We start from the raw sequence: 15,933 nt of genomic DNA on the forward strand, positions 1-15,933 counted from the left end.
ATTTTCTTTGTAATAAAGAATGATGGAAAAAAAATCTTTTTTTTTATGATTAGCTCGTGAATCCCTAAATGACTTTTTTTTGTTCCGTGTTTTGCGCCATCCCAGACGTCTTCAAATGACAGACATGAGTCACCATACAGTTCTACTATAAAAATCCATTTAATTTCTTATATCAAAAAGAAAGAGAATCATAAAAACAATCAGAACCACACAGATCCAAGTGGGTTTCTGCTAACAAATACACTTTTCCAACTCAATGATGATTGTTCTGATTGACATGGTCAGATGTTAAAAAAAAAAAGAAAAATGAGAACACTGTTAAACGAAGGCTTTCCACATTTGTCTGACAAATTCAGGGCCCCGCAATCGAAGCAGCGCGAACATTCTCCAGACAGATGGTTAGCATTAGCAGCGCGCCGAAGGCTCGAACAAAAGGAATGCTTATCGGGAAGCTGATCACTCTGCATCCTGGGAATGAACGAGGACCCAAATTAATTACACGTAATGATGAGGAAAAAACAAACATCCAATGGTAACCCTGGCTGGCCTTTCCTCAGAAAACAGTTGCGGCCAACACAGAAGGAATAAAAGCAAAAAAGTCAACAATTGTCACAAAATTATTGTGTGTGTTTTAACATATGGTAAGTCTGTTGTCACCTTCTAGAACATAAATTGCCTCTTACAGTAATCCAAGGCCACAGTGTTGATTCCAGATGTCTCATCCTGGAACGTTACAATCATCAGCACTCATTCACTCATTCACTCACACGTGACTTCCAGACTGCAAATTGTTACAAATGTTCCCGGGTATACTTTCAAGACACTTTGTTAATAGCTTTGCAAGTATATACGTCTATATATCTATATCACTATATCTGGTCTAGATGCAAATATATGGAACTTTTGTGACATAAAAGACTTGAATGTTGAGCTCAGATGCAAAAACAAAACATGTTGGACGTGAAAGCGACACGCATGTCTTTTCATCCACAGCGGAAATGTTTCGCTCTTTGCCCGCGACACCATTCGTACAAAAATAATACTCAAAAATGTTCCACGGCAATTTGCTCTTTCTTTTCCTTTTGCAGAGAGCAAACGTGAGAGAGGAAGGCGAGCAGAAATGGAAAATAAAGGAGGAAAAGTGGATGAAACGGTTCCTTTTTTCCACATTGGAAGATTTGTTTGTTGGTGTCAAAGAACAAAATATAATACTGCAATCACTTAAAAAAGTAGTCCTTCATTTTATACATTTTATACAGTGTTCCTGATTTTTCTCTACGCCAGGGGGTCGCTCATGCTCTCGTCGCCCTGGGAAAGGAGCTCCTTCTTTTCATCCGTGCTGGCCAGGGAGTTGTTGCTGTTGTGGGCGCCCATGTAGAGGCTGGCGTACACGGGGTTGGTAAAGTTGGTGGGCTGCGGCGCACAAACCACAAGAATTAGCCACGTGGGCTGCCAAGTCCATTTCTATGACTCTTGAAAAGTTAGCTGAAGTAGCGTTCTTTTTTTTTTTTTTTTTGCACTGTGCAGATATTCCCATTGTTAACTGGATCAGTGATACGGCTTTCAAACTAGGGTTAGGGTTTTGAAGTAGGGTTTCATACTAGGATTAGGGTTTCAAAATAGGGTTTCATACTAGTGTTAGGGTTTCAAAGTAGTGTTTCTTACTAGTGTTAGGGTTTCAAACTAGGGTTAGGGTTTCAAACTAGGGTTTAAAACCAAGGTTAGGGTTTTAAACTAGGGTTTAAAACCAAGGTTAGGGTTTCAAACTAGGGTTAGGGTTTAAAATGAGGGTTTCAAACTAGGGCTTTAAAACTAGGGTTTCAAACTAGGGTAAGGGATTAAAACTAGGGTTATGGTTTTGAAATAGGGTTTCATACTAGGATTAGGGTTTCAAAATAGGGTTTCATACTAGTGTTAGGGTTTCAAAGTAGTGTTTCTTACTAGTGTTAGGGTTTCAAACTAGGGTTAGGGTTTCAAACTAGGGTTTAAAACCAAGGTTAGGGTTTTAAACTAGGGTTTAAAATCAAGGTTAGGGTTTAAAACCAAGGTTAGGGTTTCAAACTAGGGTTAGGATTTAAAACGAGGGTTTCAAACTAGGGCTTTAAAACTAGGGTTTCAAACTAGGGTAAGGGATTAAAACTAGGGTTATGGTTTTGAAATAGGGTTTCATACTAGGATTAGGGTTTCAAAATAGGGTTTCAAACTAGGGTTAGGGTTTCAAACTAGGGTTTAAAACCGAGGTTAGGGTTTTAAACTAGGGTTTAAAATCAAGGTTAGGGTTTAAAACCAAGGTTAGGGTTTCAAACTAGGATTAGGATTTAAAACGAGGGTTTCAAACTAGGGGTTTAAAACTAGGGTTTCAAACTAGGGTAAGGGATTAAAACTAGGGTTATGGCTTTGAAGTAGGGTTTTATACTAGGATTAGGGTTTCAAAACAGGGTTTCATACTAGTGTTAGGGTTTCAAAGTAGTGTTTCTTACTAGTGTTAGGGTTTCAAACTAGGGTTAGGGTTTCAAACTAGGGTTTAAAACCAAGGTTAGGGTTTTAAACTAAGGTTTAAAACCAAGGTTAGGGTTTAAAACCAAGGTTAGGGTTTCAAACTAGGGTTAGGGTTTAAAACGAGGGGTTCAAACTAGGGGTTAAAAACTAGGGTTTCAAACTAGGGTAAAGGATTAAAACTAGGGTTATGGTTTTGAAGTAGGGTTTCATACTAGGATTAGGGTTTCAAAATAGGGTTTCATACTAGTGTTAGGGTTTCAAAGTAGTGTTAGGGTTTCAAACTAGGGTTAGGGTTTCAAACTAGGGTTTAAAACCAAGGTTAGGGTTTTAAACTAGGGTTTAAAACCAAGGTTAGGGTTTAAAACCAAGGTTAGGGTTTCAAACTAGGGTTAGGGTTTAAAACGAGGGGTTCAAACTAGGGGTTTAAAACTAGGGTTTCAAACTAGGGTAAAGGATTAAAACTAGGGTTATGGTTTTGAAGTAGGGTTTCATACTAGGATTAGGGTTTCAAAATAGGGTTTCATACTAGTGTTAGGGTTTCAAAGTAGTGTTTCTTACTAGTGTTAGGGTTTCAAACTAGGGTTAGGGTTTCAAACTAGGGTTTAAAACCAAGGTTAGGGTTTAAAACCAAGGTTAGGGTTTCAAACTAGGGTTTACAACCAAGGTTAGGGTTTTAAACTAGGGTTTAAAACCAAGGTTAGGGTTTAAAACCAAGGTTAGGGTTTCAAACTAGGGTTAGGGTTTAAACGAGGGGTTCAAACTAGGGGTTTAAAACTAGGGTTTCAAACTAGGGTAAAGGATTAAAACTAGGGTTATGGTTTTGAAGTAGGGTTTCATACTAGGATTAGGGTTTCAAAATAGGGTTTAATACTAGTGTTAGGGTTTCAAAGTAGTGTTTCTTACTAGTGTTAGGGTTTCAAACTAGGGTTAGGGTTTCAAACTAGGGTTTAAAACCAAGGTTAGGGTTTCAAACTAGGGTTTAAAACCAAGGTTAGGGTTTAAAACCAAGGTTAGGGTTTCAAACTAGGGTTAGGGTTTAAAACGAGGGGTTCAAACTAGGGGTTTAAAACTAGGGTTTCAAACTAGGGTAAAGGATTAAAACTAGGGTTATGGTTTTGAAGTAGGGTTTCATACTAGGATTAGGGTTTCAAAATAGGGTTTCATACTAGTGTTAGGGTTTCAAAGTAGTGTTTCTTACTAGTGTTAGGGTTTCAAACTAGGGTTAGGGTTTCAAACTACGGTTTAAAACCAAGGTTAGGGTTTTAAACTAGGGTTTAAAACCAAGGTTAGGGTTTAAAACCAAGGTTAGGGTTTCAAACTAGGGTTAGGGTTTAAAACGAGGGTTTCAAACTAGGGCTTTAAAACTAGGGTTTCAAACTAGGGTAAGGGATTAAAACTAGGGTTATGGTTTTGAAGTAGGGTTTCAAACTAGGGTTAGGGTTTTGAAGTAGGCTTTCACAGTAGGATTAGGGTTTCAAACTCGGGTTAAGGTTTTGAAGTAGTTGTTAAACTCAAGTTAGGGGTTTTGAAGTAGGGTTTCAAACTTGGGTTAGGGTTTTAAACTAGGGTTAGGGTTTGGAAGTAGGGTTTCAAACTAGGGTTATAGTTCTGAAATAGGGTTTCAAACTAGTGTTAGAGTTTCAAACTAGGGTGAGGCTTTCAAACCAGGGTTAGGGTTCTGAAGTAGGGGTAGGATTCTGAAGAAGGGTTTCAAACTAAGGGTACGGTTTTGAAGTAGGGTTTGCATTGTGTATTGCATATGTTTCCTTGTCCTTACTTTCTCCGGGTCCAAAGCAAAGTCTGAATCTAGGAGCTCGCCAGCGTCATCGTCAGGGTCTCCCTCGTAGATTTTGTAGGCGGGATTGCCGATCTCCACGTTCATGGCGCCGTTGGTCATCCTGTGGTGCTGGAAGCCCTTAGCGCTACAACAAGCAGAACAGACGAGAAGCTGAGTCGGCAGTAGCATCTATACAAAGTTTTGTTTTTCAAAATGCTGGGGAAAACATTGCAGCAGCATTGGAAAGAATGCTGGGCAGTTTACACGCCATCATCGTTTATTCAGAGACCGTTCCATACTTCGCCAAGCAAGCACACTGCAACATGTACAACAGGAAACCGTATGGACAAGCAAAATAAAAACAACACTTTGCCCGCTTGTCATTCGTCAGCTGCTCAGGCACCCATCCGTCATAGGCAGTCCATCCTTTTCTTATGGGTTTTTTTTTTGGGGGGGGGGAGCACAGTTTTGTTGTGCTTAAAAAAATGGCTGAATGACAATGACAGAATAACGAATGACGGAGCGGCAAAATTTGCTAAATTGCGGTCGTCCTTTCGGTTTCTCGGGCAGCAAAAGGCAGGCAAGGACAGACAGATACTTAAAGGCCAACGCTCAGAGGGATGCATGGACAACACATTTTTAGGGAGGGAGAGAGGGAGTGGGCTTAGCAAAGCCTGAATGTTGCAAGCCTGTCAAGTTACCGCGAGCAGCGAGAGCAAGATTTGGCCGGCCAAAGAGACCTGGGAGACAGGAAAGAGATGCTTGATGGACAAGCAAAGACGAAAGATTGATTCATAGAAAGACAACCGTGACAAGGCCTACCCTCGCATTCTCCTCTTGTACCACAGGATGGCGCCAACCACCAGCAGTGCCAGTAAGAGCAGTAGAAGCACGGGGACCACCACTGACGCCGTTCCTGGGAGCCAGCGAAAAAGCTCAACAAATCCAGCCAAAATACAAGTTGTCACTCAAGAAGCTTGCCACTCACTTCCGCCAGACACCGAGGAATCCACCGAAGAAGCAATTTCACACCTGTAACCTCTCCATGCTGCGGGACACCTGCACACATGGTCAGACACAGCCACCGTGTTAAAGCATTTTTTGCCAGGCATGAAGAAAAAGGTGCTCATCTTACTTGCACTGGGGGAGTAGCGTGCGAGTATCAACGCTACATTGGCCATTGGAGCAGTAGTCCAAGCAGGTATAGCAGCTGGGTTGGGTCTGACCGTTGGGGCAGCTACACACAAATAAACGACATGTGGGCCACAAAAAATGAGACAGAGACGTGGTTGCCCTTGTGGAGACTTTGACATACCTGCAAGAGACTTGTCCCGAAGAGGACGTCAGACAGCTACCCGTGCCACAGAAGACACATTTGTCCAGCTCGCATTGCTGTCCGACGTACTGACTGGAGCACTGACACGTTTTGGTGCCGTTGGACGTTTGCAAGCACGTTCCGCCGTTCTCGCAATAGCCTTCGCATTGACCTGCGAGCAATCGGAAGGTGAAGGAAGGCGGCACCAACGGTGGCGTAGGCGGTGACGGTGCGAGAACGCCCACTTACTGTACTGGCACTGATCGCCGCGGTATTCGGTGGGGCAGCTGCAGGTCGGCTGATTGCCCGAGTTGACCGAGCAGTTGCCGCCGTTCTGGCAGTAGTTCTGACAAGTGTGACGGTCGCAGTTGGGCCCCGTGAAGCCTTTTGGGCATCTGCACGTTGGAGCACCTAGCGAGTCATAGCGTCTTTGTCAGAGTTGTTTGAAAGCTGACCCCGCCCCCGTTCATTTTTTATGTGTTCCTCTCCACTCACCTGTATGAGATGCGGTGCAGGTTCCTCCATTCTTGCAGTAATCCCGGCACTGGTTGATCTGGCATCTCTCTCCGGTGTAGCTGGGCTGGCAGCGACATTTGGCCACCTGTCGGGCGTTGAGGAAGCAACTCCCTCCGTTCTGACACTGAATGTCGCAAGGGCCTGAGGGGGGCGCTGTGGAGATATTTGCCAGCAGTTACACCAGCGTCAACAGCCAGTAGGAAGAAGAAGAGTAGATTGAGGAAGGCAGACGTACAGAAGGGCGACTGGGTCGGGCCGGACCGCTCCACACACGTGCCGTTGTCGGCGATGAAGTTGTTGGGGCAGGTGCACACCGGTCCGCTGGGGCTGAGCAGACAGAGCCACTCGCACTTCTTCCTGTCACATGGGTTGGTCACTAAAGCACAGAAACACAAGTGATGAGAATCGTCAAAGAATCGGGCGCGATTTGATCAAGTTGATGGATGCCACTCACTCTCCGGCTGCTTGTAGCGGTGGTACAAAACGATGTCAGTGGCGTGGTTGATGCCCGTGGTGAGCGTCTCCATGGGGCCTTTCCCAAATTTGTTAACCCGGAAAACAACGTTATTGACTAAGGTGACTCCGTAGATGTAGTCCTCAAAGATATCGATGCTAAACGGGTGGGCCAGCTCTGGACGTGGACACAAAAGACACGAGCATTATTTCATTTCCTGTCACGAGCGGTAGCTTTTGTTCAAAGGAAGGAGCTCAACTGTTTTTGACGCCGGAGGCGGCTACGACGGAATCGGAGCCATCCAGACGAACGCTTCCGATGAGCGAAAGCTTTGCGTCGGCCCAGTAAAGACGCTTGTTGAAGTAGTCCACCGCCAAACCTGGGGAGTCAAAAGACCTCGCTACACAAGCTACACAAAAGCAAGGCTCAGCAAAGGTCGGCCGACCGACCTGTCGGCCATTGGATGTTCTCGTGGACCAGGGTCTGTCGCAGCGTTCCATCCATGGCGGCTGTCTCAATTTTGGGATGGTTCCCCCAGTCCGCCCAGTACATGGTGCTGGAAGACAAAGGCAGATTTCAAACCAAAACGGTCAAGCTGGGCTTTGCCAATGGCGTACCCTCTCTGCGGATCCACCACGATGGCGTAGGGCTCGTCTATCATGCCCGAGATGAGAGTCTTGCAATGGCGGCCTGACATCTGAGCCACCTCGATGACATCTCGACCGGAGTCGGTCCAGTACAGGTTACCGGCCACCCAGTCCACGGCTATTCCCCGAGGCATCTTCAGCTCTTTAATCTGGATGACACGAGAGACGTTTACTCCTTTGCACCTGTCAACGAAAGGTCAAAGGTCGCGTTTGGGCCTTTGAGTCGTACCTGCAGGTTGGTGATCCTGCCCGCGCTCTGCCGCTTGTTGCGGTGGGAGTTGGCCGACAAGGTGGACTGCCCGGGAAGTTCGTAGGAGGAGATGCGCCCCGTGTGCCAGTTGGTCCAGAAGACGCGGTTGGTCTTGACGTGCAGGTCCATGGCATCGATGCGCACGCTGGCGTCCCCTTGGAAGGTCTGCTCGTAGCGCCAGTCGGGCATGCCCGGGTCCAGGCTGCGGATTTCGTTGTCGTCGGCTATGTAGAGGACCTGCTGACTGCTGTTCATGTCTGCGAGACAAATGCTTGGTCGGCTTTTTTGATCTTATTAACCAATTTACACTTTTGAAAATAGCTTGAGGAGAAATAATGTCAGTTTGCTCAAGATTGACAATGCGGATTTGTTTTTGTTTTTTTAGATGAAAAGATGAAAGTCGGCGCTCACTGTCAGCTTTGCAGTTGTCGTTGATCTTGGTGAAGTGCTTGTGGCAGCTGCATTTGTACGAGCCCTTGGTGTTGTTGCACACGTGGGAACACGCTCCGAACTCGAGACACTCGTTTGTGTCTGAAAAACAGCATGAGAGTCAATAAATGAGGTGAAGAAAAAAAAAGGATTGCTCTTTTGTGCACCTTTACCTCCACACGTGCGATGGCTGATCTTGCGGAAGCCCGCTTTACAGGAGCAGAAGGCGTCGGTGCCGTTGGTGACGCAGTGGGCCTCGTCGCCGTCGCCGCACTGAGTCCTGTTGCTCCTGCAGTCGTTTAGCTTGCTCTCTGTCAACAACAAAACAACAAACTCGTCAAATTGTTGAGATGGTATTCAATAGTCCAAAACATGTGAATTCAAATGTAAGGGTCTCCAAAAAAAAAGAATCAAAAACCCTGTAAAGCAAGAAACGTACCAGATTTGCAGTTGATCTCGTCGGAGCCGTAGTCCTCGCAGTCGTTAAAGACGTTGCATCTCAGAGTGGCGCTGATGCACTTCCCGTTTGCGCACAAGAACTGGTCTTTCTCGCAAGCGGGAACTGCCGGATGGACTTCGCAATCCCGTTCGTCCGATTTGTCGCCGCAGTGGTCGATGCCGTCGCATCTCTTTGACATCTGAAGACATACGCGGTCGTTTTGGCAGCGGAAAGCTCTGGTGGGAGGACACTGGAACTTCCCTATGCAAAAAAAAAAAAAAAGAAAAAGTCAACTTGTGCTTCTGTGCTAGCTCGATCATGAACATTTTACGGAGCATTGTAACGTTTCCTGAATTACGTTTGTTGTCCGTGTAGTTATGAGACCATGTAGTCTACACAAGTTTTGTGCTTTTTTTTTTTTTGTGCTCGACACTCACTGCATTCTTCCGCATTCTCATCCGAGTTGTCTCCACAGTCATCCTCTCCATCACACTTCCAGGCGAGAGGTTTGCACAGGGTGTTGTTGCACTGGAATTCATCCAAAGGACAGTGACGGCCAGCTGAAAGAAGAGCAAGTGACTTGAGTCCATCCCGCACAATTGGAGCTAAAAAAACAAGATGATGCACTCACCGGAACTGTGGCAGTTCTCCTCATCGCTGCCGTCCAAGCAATCCGGGTCGGCGTCACATCGCCAGCGAATGGAAATACAGTGGCCGTTCTTGCACTGGAACTGGTCGTTGTCACACTTGACATCGCAGCCATCCTGGGAAAAGGAAAAAAAAGTGTCAAACTTCATCCTGGTAAATGACGGAATGCGTTGAAGGCACCTCATCGGATCCATCGGCGCAGTCGTGGTCTCCGTCGCACTTCCACCGGCCGGCGATGCAGCGGCCGTTGGTGCAGGCGAACTCGCTTTCCGAGCACTGCCGAGGCACTGCGCCCAAAGGAAAAGCATTTCAACAAAAGGAGCTCGGCGCAATTACAGCTTGGGCACAAAATCGGGTCTTCGCAATGACAACGACGAAATTAGAAACGATTGTCACGACCGTCATCTTAAGAAAGGACAATTAAAGTTGTTTTTTGCATTCTATTAGGAAAGTCAAGTCTCCCGCATGAAGGCGGCACATGGAAGGCGTAATGAAGACTCACCTCTAGCTCATGCCAACGCGACAGTGTGAAATGAAACAGACAAGACATGAGGAGATGAAATGTACTCGTCATGACAGCGACCGCATGTTATGGACAATGTGGGCGGAGTCAAGAGCAGGGGCACCAACCGCATTTGTCTTCATCCGAGTTGTCGCCGCAGTCGTTGTCGTAGTCGCACTGCCAGCGGCCCGGGACGCAGCGGTTGTTTTTGCAGCGGAACTGGTACGGCTCGCACGTCCTCTCGGCTGCGCACATCAGCACATGTTGTGGTGACGAAAGACGAGCGACCCGGCTCGTTTGGGCGAAAAGGCTCACCGCACTCCTCCTTGGGCTCGTCAGAGGCATCGCCGCAGTCGTCCTCGCCGTCGCACTTCCAGCGGGCCGGGATGCAGCGCCCGGAGTCTTTACAGCGGAACTCGTCCACGCCGCAGGTCATCTGGGCTACGGGTGGCAATATTTGCTTTTAACGAGGAGCTCAAATGCTTCCCTCTTCAATCAGAGGCCCCCCGAGTGGCCCGGCATGTCTGCTACATTAGCTCTTTTGCTAATTTGGCATTTGATTCAAATTGCGCTGCAGAAGAAAACAATGCAACTCCTCCTGCTTACTGCAGTTGGCGGGTTCATCCGAACCGTCCACGCAGTCGTTGTCGCGGTCGCACACCCAGACGCGAGGAATACAGCGTTTGGTGACGGCGCACTGGAACTGGGTGGGTGCGCACGTGACCTCAGCTACAAAGAAAAATCCAGGATTTGATGACCTGGAGCAAGACGCAACCGGAACAGGCCAAGCGCGGAAAAACACTCACGGCAGTCCTTCTCGTCCTCTCCCTCACCGCAGTTGTCTTGGCCGTTGCAGCGGAAGATTCCGGGGATGCAGCGACTCGGGTGGGAACATTTGAACTGGCTGGGCAGGCAAACGTGAATATCTGCCACGCCGTGACACAAACGGACAGTCAGAAATCCTGTCGGAACGCCGCGCGCCGCAAGACAAACAAAGACGAGCCGTACCGCAGTTGGCCTCGTCCGAATTATCCTGACAGTCGTTGTCTCCGTCGCATATGTACGCCGGGTTGGTGCAGATCCCTGTGCCGCACTGGAACTGGCCCGGTCGACACTTGAACTCAGCTGTCAAAAAAAGTACCGGAGCACCGTTGCCCGTGAGCCCATCGCTCACGAGACCGCCGCTCGCTACGTTTTGGACGATCCACACTCACAACAGTCGGCCGGCTCGTCCGAGCGGTCGCCGCAATCGTCCTCCGTGTCACATTTCCACCAAAACGGAATGCACTTGTCGTTCTTGCAGACAAACTACAAGAGCAAAATGCAAATGAAGCTAATGCCCAGAATGCTTGCGCGGATGGCGTCACCTGGCTAGCCGTGCAGTTGGACATGCACGTCCGCTGGTCGCTGGCAAGGTAGAAGTTGGTGGGGCAGGCGCATTTGTAGCCCCCGCCGGGCGAGAGCAGGCACAGGTTGCTACAGCCGCCGTTGTCCGTCTGGCACGGGTGACTGCTCACTGGTCAAGAAAGATTACAGCATTTCCACAATGGAGAGAGGAAAAAAAGGACAGCAAAATTCTGGCGACTGGGTTGAGCGCATTACCCGGAGGCTGGCGATAGGGGTGGTAAATGTGGACGTCCATGGGCCGATGTAGGGTGCTGATGAGGGTGGTCTTGTTGGTCCCCCGAGTCTTGTGAGCTCTGTTGATGGACTTGGTCTCCCAGTCAGTCCAGTAGATGTATTCCTCAAACAGCGTCATGGCAAAGATATGTGGGATGTCTTGGCTGAGAACTGCCAGAGGACACAAACAGTTATTGGGCCAATGAGAAAGACTTGAATTGCAAATTATGGATTGAGTACCTAATGAAGTGGCCATGTTTCAATCTTTCAAGGGCTTACAAATTCATAGAGGACTTTCATTGTCTAATAATTGCAGGAATTGACATTTTGCAGGTGCAGCAGATACTGTGGAGACTAAATCGAAAGCGAGTGGGTGCGCAGCAACCCGGCCGACGCTATATCTACACACGTTACGCAACGTTGGCTGCGCCCGATTAGCTTTTATACTCTCAATGTGCTCTTTCTGCTCCGATAGACTTGGCCTGGCCTGCGCGAATGCTTTGCTTGTAAAATCCGCTTATGATCCATATCCGTCACGTTTATGGATGTCGAGCTAATCGAAAATGGTGTCATCTGGCACGAAGAATAGTTTCACTATTTGCCCTGACGTGACCTTTAGTACGTTCCGATCTCAATCCAAACAAAGCTGAAATGATCTCCTTCACGTTTGACCACCACCTTTGGAAAATGTTCCTTAATGACACGTGGTTTGCTTCCTCTCTCACAATCGCGTGCAGCAAGCGTACAAAGAAGAAGAACCTGTGTGTCTGCTGGTGCCGTCCAAACTGGCAAACTCGATGTAATCCTCCCTGGCGTCTGCCCAGTATATGCGGTCGTTGATAAAGTCCAAGGTCAGACCGTTGGGCCACGTGATCTTATCTTGTATGAGCACGCTCCTGTTGCTACCGTCCATGCCGATCCTCCCAATATGGGGGTTGTCGCCCCAGTCGGACCAGTACAGGTACCTAGACGCAAAAAGCTGTCAATCATCCCGGTCCGGATGAGAGCGACCGCTCACGGGTTCTCACCCGTAGCGCACATCCACTGCCACGGCGCGAGGTTCCCTCAGCCCGCTGTTGACCAGCACCGTCCGGTAGGCTCCGTTCAGTTTGGACACTTCGATGGTGTCCCGGCCTTTGTCGCACCAGTACAGGTTGCCGCCCACCCAATCCACAGCCACGCCGTCCGGGTTGCTCAGAGAGGTCCGGTGAAGCACCTGCAAATATTTCTAATCACCCGAGGACCTTTTTTTTTTTTTTTCCCCTTCTCCTTCCCGTGCCCGACCTCCATGTTGCTGCCGTTCATTCGCATACGTCGGATCATGCTGCCCTGAGTGGTGACGTCGGCCCAGTAGATCATTTGCTCGGCGTAATGGAAGTCCAGCGCCACAGCGTTATTCAGTCCCTAAAACATAGTGTGGTCACCAGTAAAGGAAATAGCAACAAGCTCTCTTATTCCTCTCTACCTGCTTGATAAGAGTGTAGTTGGAACCGTCCAGGTTGAGCTTTCGCAGGTAGTAGCGGTTAGCAAAGATCAAATAGGCCTCCACCTCTGCACACAGAAAGCATTTTGAAATCAAGTCAAACGGTGACGTGAGTGGACTTGCCGTATGGTATACCTGATGTGGATTTACAGATGGTGGGATCGTTGGGGCTGAGTTCAAATCCATCCACGCAGAGACAGTGGAAGCTGCCGTGCGTGTTGATGCAGCGCTGAGTGCAAGGGTAGCTGCTGGTGCACTCGTCCACATCCACGCACGTCTTGCCGTCCCGCTTCAGCTGGAAACCGGGATGGCACCTGCACTGAATGTGCCGAGCGCACCAGACGGCTCTCAGAGACAAAGCATTGACGCAGCTGCGACCCCCCCCCCACCCCTTTGATGAAAAAATGGGATTTCTATCGAATGCCGAGTCGTGATTCGATTGTGAAACGAACGACTTTCCAATTCAAACCGTGACTTGTATCTCAAACCACATATTTGAAATCACGCTTCCCCATTGAAATGAATGGAATGGCCATTGTGCTGCTCCCTTTGGTATGTGCGCCTTGGCCACCAGGGGGCAGTATAAGACGTATCCAGATACTACGCATGATTTAAAAAGCTGGAAAATGGCAAAGCATGTCGTAAGTTGAGCTGATATTTTATTTTTAGCTTGGAGGCAGGTGCCTTGTGAATATATTTCGCAATCCAGCAGTCACTTTGGTTACCGAGTCAATACGATAAGCTGAGAAACAAAGGGTGTCACGTGACTGCTCTCCTGCTTGCGTCAACAGCTAATTTACGCTGGGCTGGGCCATCAACAGGGCAGGCAGCCACGCTTAACGATTTTCAAAAGGAGCTCTGACTGCAGCCTCGCTACTCCAAACATGAAAGTTCACGCTCAGTTCAAGCTGCTCTTGACGCGCCTCCTACTTTCAGGAAGGAGAGCCAAAACCAGTTGAGGTCTTGCGCAAGCACACGTTTGGAGCGGGGAATCGCATTCATGAAATATTCTCGGCGTACAGACCTTGTAGCCGATCTTGAGGTCATCGCAGAGTTGCGAGCAGCCGCTCAGTTTACTGTTGAGACACTCGTTGATGAAGCAGTTGAGTTCGTCGGAGCCGTCGCCGCAGTCGTCGTTGCGGTCGCACAGCAGAGTCTCGTTCAAGCAATTTCCATTGCGGCACGTGAAGGACGATTCGTTGCACGTCCTCTCTGGAATCACACGCGGGTCAAAAAACATTTGCAACCGGCGGCAGATTTGACCCAACTGAGTATTTTCATTTGTTGACGAGTGAGAATTGCGACCTGAGTCGGTGCAGCGCGGGTTCTTGGGCGCTTCATCCGAGTGATCTTGACAGTCAAACTCGCCATCGCACTCCCATTTCTTCTGATTGAGGCAGCGGCCGTTGGCGCAGCGGAACTCGTCAGGGCCGCACGTCGGATATTCTGCCAGAGAAAACAAAAGTGAGGCCGCCGGTCCAGAGCGTAGCGGCTGAATATTTTCCGCATCGACTCTCTCACCGCATTCGGGAGACTCGTCGGAGCCGTCGGCGCAGTCGGTGTCGTGGTCGCACACAAAGTGCTTGGGAATGCACTGCCTGTTCTGGCACATGAACTCGTCGTCGTCACACGTGCCGTTGATGTGCACTGTCGCGGGAAAGGGAGATCATTTCACGGGATGGAAACCAGATCGCTCGGCGTACGGCGTCCGACTCACGGCATCCGGCCTTGACGCTCTCGTCGGCTCCGTCGGGACAGTCCATGTCTCCGTCGCACTTCCAGCGCTGCGGCACGCACATGTGCGAGCCGGGACACTGGAAGGCTTCGGGGCTGCACGTCTTGGATTCTGCGGTCACGGAAACAAACAAGTCAATCTGTTGGAATGTCATTCTTTGTTTTGCATGGACATGTTTGCGCTCGAATCAAATGGTGGCTCAAGAGCTGCTCGCAACCGAACGGTGGGCTTACTGCATTTGTCGTCCTCGTCCGATCCGTCGCCGCAGTCGTCGGAACCGTCGCACACCCAATGGCTGGAAATGCAGCGGTGGTTTCCACATTCAAACTGGCTGGATGTGCAAAATTTGTCTGAAAAGAAAAAAAGAAAATGAAATTAATTATACAATTTAAATTGAAATGAAATTAATTATACAATATAAATTAATTAATTATACAATATAAATTATATAATATAATTATTAATATAAATATATTATATTAATTATAAATATATTATGGATGTGCAAAAAAATAATGAAAATCAAATTAATTATACAATATAAATGATAATATAATCATTAATATAAATATATTGTATTAATTATAAATGTATTATTATAATAATATATATCCATTATGATCAGGAGTGTTCCCAATATTTTGCACCGCTGTTGTACATTCGACACATGCGGTACAAACTCGTTGTCGGGAAGATAGGTGGCGTCGAGGCGAGACTGACCGCAGTGCGTCTCGTCCGCTCCGTTCTCGCAGTCGTTTTCTTTGTCGCAAGTCCAGCTCATGGGGATGCAGCGGCCGCTTGGGCAAGCAAAGAAGTTGACCGGACATTTCAGCTTGCGTTTATCTGCAAGCGCAGACAAAGAAGTCAAAAGCTAGCGCGGGCATCAAAAAAGCAGAGTGGGTAGGCACCCACCCGGGCAGTTCCTCTCGTCGGAGAAGTCGCCGCAGTCGTTGTTGCCGTCGCACAGCCACGCCGGAAGATAGCAGAGGGTGGTTTTCTCGCAGCTCTGGAAGGACGCGCCTTTCACGCCCAGCCGGAAGAAGCGCGAGCAGTCGGTGGCCTCTGAACGGGAATGAGAGAATTTGGCACCGCCTTCCGTGGGATCGCCGGCGTGTCATCCGAGCGGCTTTCTCACGGCAGTTCATTTCATCGCTGGCGTCCTCGCAGTTGACCACCTGGTCGCAGCGGCTGAAGTTGGAGATGCAGCTGCCGTCTTTGCACTGGAACTCGCCGGTTTTGCACAGGGTCACTGCAAAAGGAGGCAAAACGGATTGACTTCCTCATCTCGAAAAAAAAAAAAAAAAAAACATGATGCGGCGGAACGCACGCCACCGACTTACCGTTGCAAGGCATTTCATCCGAGTGGTCGCCGCAGTCGTCTGTGCCGTCACACCAGAACTGGTGACCGATGCAGCGACCGTTCATGCAGCGCCTGTAGCCTTTCTTACAGATGCGATTGGCTGGGGGGCAGAAAACAGATTTTGATTCTAAGTTTACACTGCAAGATTTTTTTTTTCTTTTCAATGCGCAGCTTTTGGGTAAGGAGTCTCCTGCCGGAAAGGTCTTCGAATTTTCTGAAGCATTTTATAAACGATTCAAAATTGAATCACTTCAGCATT

The 15,933-nt window shown here is 48.3% G+C and overlaps 1 protein-coding gene across 3 annotated transcripts in view; it reads right to left on the bottom strand.

Moving 5' to 3' along the window:
• Positions 1-135: 135 nt before the first annotated feature.
• The window catches only part of LOC119119612 (low-density lipoprotein receptor-related protein 1-like), a 47,705-nt gene continuing 31,907 nt past the window's right edge, over positions 136-15,933 (bottom strand). For 2 of the 3 annotated variants that reach the window (XM_037246076.1, XM_037246077.1), the window contains exons 47-89: positions 15,655-15,774; positions 15,450-15,563; positions 15,227-15,376; positions 15,035-15,157; positions 14,548-14,664; positions 14,297-14,425; positions 14,101-14,226; positions 13,885-14,025; positions 13,604-13,791; positions 12,715-12,898; positions 12,562-12,647; positions 12,381-12,500; positions 12,125-12,312; positions 11,856-12,061; positions 11,079-11,267; positions 10,844-10,992; positions 10,691-10,784; positions 10,485-10,601; positions 10,283-10,402; positions 10,083-10,205; positions 9,792-9,917; positions 9,605-9,721; positions 9,155-9,261; positions 8,958-9,090; positions 8,764-8,886; positions 8,327-8,587; positions 8,061-8,198; positions 7,870-7,989; positions 7,438-7,715; positions 7,179-7,357; positions 7,011-7,117; positions 6,821-6,940; positions 6,562-6,738; positions 6,343-6,483; positions 6,087-6,260; positions 5,841-6,002; positions 5,592-5,763; positions 5,412-5,513; positions 5,265-5,335; positions 5,099-5,192; positions 4,978-5,016; positions 4,277-4,421; positions 136-1,413 (exon numbers count right to left, since the gene is read on the bottom strand). In XM_037246076.1, coding sequence (XP_037101971.1) covers positions 1,276-1,413; positions 4,277-4,421; positions 4,978-5,016; positions 5,099-5,192; positions 5,265-5,335; positions 5,412-5,513; positions 5,592-5,763; positions 5,841-6,002; positions 6,087-6,260; positions 6,343-6,483; positions 6,562-6,738; positions 6,821-6,940; positions 7,011-7,117; positions 7,179-7,357; positions 7,438-7,715; positions 7,870-7,989; positions 8,061-8,198; positions 8,327-8,587; positions 8,764-8,886; positions 8,958-9,090; positions 9,155-9,261; positions 9,605-9,721; positions 9,792-9,917; positions 10,083-10,205; positions 10,283-10,402; positions 10,485-10,601; positions 10,691-10,784; positions 10,844-10,992; positions 11,079-11,267; positions 11,856-12,061; positions 12,125-12,312; positions 12,381-12,500; positions 12,562-12,647; positions 12,715-12,898; positions 13,604-13,791; positions 13,885-14,025; positions 14,101-14,226; positions 14,297-14,425; positions 14,548-14,664; positions 15,035-15,157; positions 15,227-15,376; positions 15,450-15,563; positions 15,655-15,774 — 6,008 coding nt within the window. In that variant the 3' untranslated portion in view covers positions 136-1,275. The remainder of the gene's footprint in view (positions 1,414-4,276; positions 4,422-4,977; positions 5,017-5,098; positions 5,193-5,264; positions 5,336-5,411; positions 5,514-5,591; positions 5,764-5,840; positions 6,003-6,086; positions 6,261-6,342; positions 6,484-6,561; positions 6,739-6,820; positions 6,941-7,010; positions 7,118-7,178; positions 7,358-7,437; positions 7,716-7,869; positions 7,990-8,060; positions 8,199-8,326; positions 8,588-8,763; positions 8,887-8,957; positions 9,091-9,154; positions 9,262-9,604; positions 9,722-9,791; positions 9,918-10,082; positions 10,206-10,282; positions 10,403-10,484; positions 10,602-10,690; positions 10,785-10,843; positions 10,993-11,078; positions 11,268-11,855; positions 12,062-12,124; positions 12,313-12,380; positions 12,501-12,561; positions 12,648-12,714; positions 12,899-13,603; positions 13,792-13,884; positions 14,026-14,100; positions 14,227-14,296; positions 14,426-14,547; positions 14,665-15,034; positions 15,158-15,226; positions 15,377-15,449; positions 15,564-15,654; positions 15,775-15,933) is intronic. The other variant, XM_037246078.1, reaches the window with a different exon arrangement.

This window comes from Syngnathus acus, chromosome 2 (genome assembly GCF_901709675.1).
Source record: "Syngnathus acus chromosome 2, fSynAcu1.2, whole genome shotgun sequence".
In the NCBI taxonomy this organism is placed as follows: Eukaryota; Metazoa; Chordata; class Actinopteri; order Syngnathiformes; family Syngnathidae; genus Syngnathus; species Syngnathus acus.